The sequence below is a fragment of the Mytilus californianus genome, unplaced genomic scaffold (assembly GCF_021869535.1).
Source record: "Mytilus californianus isolate M0D057914Y unplaced genomic scaffold, xbMytCali1.0.p SCAF_49, whole genome shotgun sequence".
NCBI classification, from domain to species: domain Eukaryota; kingdom Metazoa; phylum Mollusca; class Bivalvia; order Mytilida; family Mytilidae; genus Mytilus; species Mytilus californianus.
In genome coordinates, this window is record NW_026262700.1 from 830,912 (window position 1) to 836,487 (window position 5,576).

The 5,576-nt window shown below is 31.6% G+C and overlaps 1 protein-coding gene across 1 annotated transcript; it reads right to left on the reverse strand.

Moving 5' to 3' along the window:
• Window positions 1-1,039: 1,039 nt before the first annotated feature.
• On the reverse strand, window positions 1,040-5,075 carry LOC127700151 (histone-lysine N-methyltransferase, H3 lysine-79 specific-like). Its single transcript, XM_052203569.1, has 2 exons — window positions 4,989-5,075; window positions 1,040-3,708 (listed from the first exon to the last, which is right to left on the reverse strand). Exon 2 carries the CDS (start codon window positions 3,637-3,639, stop codon window positions 1,300-1,302), a length of 2,340 nt encoding a protein of 779 aa, XP_052059529.1. The 5' UTR covers window positions 3,640-3,708; window positions 4,989-5,075; the 3' UTR covers window positions 1,040-1,299.
• Between the last annotated feature and the right edge of the window lie 501 nt (window positions 5,076-5,576).

Below are 5,576 nucleotides of genomic sequence, written 5' to 3' on the forward strand. Positions count from 1 at the left end.
GTAAATACATTCGACATAAAGTATGAAAGATCTGACATATATGCAAAAAACGAAAAAAAACCGTCATCATATTGACTAAAACCCATTATTGCCAAGACTTGTAATTAATTTTGGCAACGCGGACCGCTAACATTGGTACCTGTAATGTTTCAAGTAAATAGTCCTCCTCTATATCCTGCATTTACTGTTATTTGAAAACCTTAAAGTCCTGTTATTGATCTAGTTTTTGTATGGACTCAATTGATATTCAGATTGTTGGTATCTGATTTGCTCTTTCATCGGTATTGTTAAGACATAATTTCAGAAGATTGGTTCCTTTTGTGCATTATTAGATACTCAGAGGTATAGTGTCAAATTTCTCAATAATCTGTTTTACTACAAAACCTGCAAAAAACTCATCAATAAGCTTTTGCATTGCATTGGAGACCAGTAGTGTTTGCTTTTTTATTAATAACTGTTATAATGGCTTATTCTCTATTTTTCTTTCGAAATACGTAGAAAAATCTCATCAAAAGTCTTGGCTTATATTAAAGGTTTTGAACGCTCATTTCGACTCTTCATGACTTACTAGTGGTGTTCAATGGAAAACAAATAGATAAATAACGAATTTGAAGAGCTTACACTAAATATTCTATCCATATTTTTGTATTTTAGATGATTTTGATATTTTTATTGTTACTAGTTTTGATATTTTAAATTAAGTAAGTTAGTAAATACTGTAATTGTTAGATGTTGATCAATTAAATTAATTTACTCGAATCCAAAAAATTGAAATCCTAAGAGGTATAATTACTTGAAGAAATTCATGACAAAAATAATTAGCTTAATGTTTGATGAAGATTTTTTGAAGGGTTTTTAAAAAGTACAGAAATGGAGTAACCAGTTCCACCTAAGGTCAACTTTGTCTGAGAACGTTTGAATCTTAGTGTCGGAAAAAGCAGTCCACCAGCAGTAGTACTTACCAATTGCTAGAAAGTGATGAAATCGTTCTTAATATTGTGCATCCAAAATATGTTATGATCAACGTAATAAGATGGAATTAAAATCTAAGTTTTATTACAGGTATATCATTTACATAGTGAACAAAATAATACATACAGTAATTTTAATGAATTTATTTAGAAAATCTTATGAAAAAATCTGTATTCCTTTGACAGCTTAGTAGAATACATGTTATTTTAAAACTATAAGTTTATATATTATAACAATCTAATACCGCTATTCCTCTAGCTAAACGTGAGAAAATAAAAGTATAAAGATAAGTAAAAACTAGAACAAGGATTAAAATACTTGAGAAAATTATGCTACTGATATGTCTGTACTGCTAGTCTTCATCATTTTATCTATCCTTCGTTGTACCTCTGATATTCTTTGATCCACTAGAAACATGCTGGGATAACTATTTACAGAGAGATTTGTTCTTGGTTTTATTGGAACAGTTAGTTTTTGTCTCCTTTCACGACGGTCTTCTATGGTGGAACGCTTAACATTCTCCATTTCGTTATTTTGCAACGTAACTCTCGTTATTTGTTCTACAGTGGTTGTTTTTGGATCCTCTTTTGTGTTAGGATTCCGAAAACCTTCTTCTACTTCAGCCGATTTACCAAAGCGATGTTCTGTTTTGGTGTCATTTTCAAGTTCTTTTATTCTAGTCTTTAGTGACACTTTTGTATTGACTGCCCCTGTTCCCATCTCCGGTGGTTTAACCTGAGTTTTGTCTACAAGAAGTACATTTTTAGTAGTGGGGAGGTTCGGTACATAATCATTCGTTGTCTTTTTATCTGTTTTCTCCTTGTTTTTACTCTCGGTTTCATCGTCTCCCGTTCGTTTCGGCTTTTTAACTGTAGAAAATAGAAACTCGTAACGTTCTTTCTGATCGTTACTCTTTAAAATTTGCCCTTCTTTCATTTTTGAACATTGATTGTTAAATTTTGCATTTTCCTCGTTATATTTGTCACTCTTCGGTTCTATACCTGTCGTTAGTGATTGTTTGCTCTCTGTAAACTTGTTTTCGAAATGGACAGTTTTATTTGTTATACTATCTTTCGCGATTGAGAGAGGCTTAATACCCATAATTTCCTCAACTTCCGGTTGTCTGAGTTCAAGACTTTTTGGAATCAGCGGGTCAGATAATGTGATAATTTGTTTCCTCTCTTGTAAACGGTTTAGTGAGTTGAAATTACCAGTAGGTGTTTGAGTTAAATTTGGTTTAATTTGTCCAGGTTTTGATGTGTCCGTTCGACGTGAATTGTTTGTACGGACGGCATGATTGTACATTTGAATTGGGTTTTCGTTTAATTTCGTTGGTTTTTCTGCAATATCCTCTATTTTTGTTGCTTCTGATTTCTGTTCAAATTCTACTTTGGGATTCTTCGTTTGTTTCATAGAAGTATTTTGATCGGAATGATTGTTTATTCTGTTATCTTTACGGAGATTGTTGGTATTATTACTACTTTTTTGTCTTTGCGTTTCTGTGTTTTGTTGTGTTTTACCAAATTCCGCTTTGTTTGTAACGCTATCGACTTTGTTGAGATGAAAAGTTGTACTGACGTCCGTATCGGTTTTTCTAAAGGTGTTTAGGGTTGTTTGTTTTACTGCATAATTATTCTTTTGTGGAACATAAAAACGTTGAAACCGTTCTGAGTTGGAACGTCGCACTATATCTGTCTGTGACGTAAATTGTTCTGATTTTACAACGGGTTTAGTAATACGTTGTTTTTTTGCGCCTATTCTAGGTGTAATTTTCTTTTTGCCTACGTCAAGTAAAATAGGATCTTCTTCGTTTACAGTGGACAAAATCGTCTTGACAACGCGATTATTTATTGCCTTTTTGTTCATGTTTTTATGCAATTGATCTTTTCCACTAAGATATGTCTTGTTTTCCCATTCTACCTCAACCTTTCGTTGAGATTTATAAACTTTATTGCCCTCTCCTTGTTTTGACTTTTCAAGCGACTGTTTTTTCTTCTCAACTGTCTTTCGTCCAATTTCCCAAAGCTTTTTACCAGATACTTTCTTCCCACTTTCAATTCGTCTTGCGGCCAGAAGTTTGTGTTGCCAAATCATACGCTCCTGTACAATCTTCTTCTCAATGTATGATATTCTGCGTTCAGCTTTTACAATATCTTTATTTCTTTCCTGTTCAGCGGTTGTAACTCTGCGCATAAACAGCTTCCGGTCCTCCGCGTGTTTCTTTTCTATTGTTTTAATTCGTTTTTTCGTCTCCTCTTTTGACTTTTCCGCTCTTTTTTCGATATTCTCTATATTTTTGGCAATTATCTTTGATTCCTTTTTAATGTGTTCTTCCATCTGTCTTGTGCTCCTATTAGAAAGAGAAGAACTCAGTCTTTTCCTTTCCTCAATTTTTCGTTCTCTTAACTTCAATTTTTTCTTGTTTGATATTTTCTCTTTTTCGATATTTTGAACATACATTTCCATCAGTTCTTCGTCTTTTTTCATTCTCTCCTTCTCTTGCTCTTTCCAAGCTTTTTCTTTTCTTTCAGCAATTTCTCTTTTATGTAGTTCCTCTTGTCTGATATTCCAGGCTATACAAGCTTGGAAAATTTGTCGTTCCTTCTCTGTCTGTTTTTTGCGCTCTTCAATTTTCTTACGGTACAAAATGTCAACAGCATTACCCATGGCAGCTTTTCTATCCACTCCATTTCCTTGTCATAACGATTAGTATGCAGTTGTTCTCGATGTGTTCATCTGTCGAAAAGAAAACATTATACACAAAATGTATTTTTCTCTTTGATGATTTAGAAAACTACAATCCATGCTGCACACATGTGTTGGTTTATGACATACTTAGTTATAATAACAGTCTGTAACTACAAGATCTGAATCTAGTAAAGGTATCCAACGCAATAAGCTGAATGAGATGTGAAACATATCATATATAAAATGTGTGGCCTAAACGTGTTTGCTACAGAAATTACTTTATTTACATACTAGTAGCTCTTTTAAATCATTTGACTTGACTTATTGTGTATATATACGTAATATGGTTTTCAAAATAACGATGATTTAACCACATAAGATCAAATACCTTGATGTCTATAATCTGTTTTTAAAGAAATGCGTCTCATCCTCTTTGTCATCATTTCAAAATTTGTAGGGCAGTGGATATGTGAGGGTCCTGATCTGATCTCTTATGTCTTTATTCTTTATTTTTTTAGACCTTTCTTCCATATTTTTTCTATAATTATTTTGCCCAATATTCTCAAGTCTTCATTATTAAGCAACCTAGTATTGTTAATTTGCTTTTCGCTATTCTTCTCTATAATTCAATCTGTGTTTGACCTTCAATCTGCACTGTTAGACCATAACCATTATTCTTTAAACCCAATACAGACCCTTAGAAAAAAGTGATTGTTTGGTTGTCCTTAATTTGAATCTGAACTGTGTTTTAAAGTTCAACAAAAATAATTATTTCAGTTCAAAGCTTCACAAAATCTTCAGTACTTAATAATATTGTGAAGCTCTTGTATTATTTCTTTGTCTACTTGATAAAGATACCCGTAAAGAAAGATGTCTTTCGACATAAAGACAGCATTTGCGGGGTTTTTGTTGTTTTTTTTAGCGGGGGATCTCGTGTGAAATTGATTGTTAAGCAATAACACAATTAAAACGGATTACATATTTGAAACTAACAATTTTTTTTGGGCTCAATATTAACCAAGAATCGTGTCAAAAAAGATTTCAATTGTTTTACATTCTATACTTACACATACTCATGATTTCATGTTTAAATAGATATAGAATGAGCAATGTCATATCAGCTTTGAATATGCGCAATATGTGTTTGTGTTAATGCTTGCATTTCTAAGCTTGATAGAAAAGAGAGAATTCCATTTGTTTACATTTTTTCATTCAATATTTCAACATTTGGACAATGTTATATTTTGATATCAAAGAAAATGCTAGATTTTAATATTTAAAAAATATCTTTATAGATCTTTTACATCCATGAAATTTTTTTTTCTTACCATATTTCCACAAGTTCATAATCTTCCCCCGTATGATAATAATTGCATGTTATTATGCATATGATATTATTGTCCGCCATCTTGTAAACAAAACTAATTTAAACAATGGTTGAACATAAATGCTTACTCACCCTAAACAATCAAACGAAACTTTAAATTAAAATAATTGAGACAATATTTAAAATATGTTGTTTAAAAAATTGTTAATAATACATGAATATTCGAGCTTACACTGCAGTATTTTCAAATACTGCTATTGTTATCTTTGAAATGATTTTGTTTTGTTCATAAAATAGAAGATTATTGGTAATTAGACACTTAATTTTATAATAACTGTGTTTATGACTTTGATAAAATGTCGACAAATTGATGTTTTTATTAATAAGGACAAACAAATTATCTCGCCTTTATGCGATCATGAGTAAATAGTCTGCAGAATATTTTTATGAAATAGTTGTAACGGTTGTTTTTAATTAAATCGGATGGTTACTTACTTTTATTAGCTTTAAAGTCAATATGAGACTATATAATTGCAAGTGATTTGGCTGCATAAATTCATATAGATGAGGGTCTGGATGGAGGTTTACA

Bases quoted from the DNA above. Each gene is read 5' to 3' on its own strand.
- LOC127700151 (XM_052203569.1), bottom strand. From the start codon at position 3,639: ATGGGTAATGCTGTTGACATTTTGTACCGTAAGAAAATTGAAGAGCGC.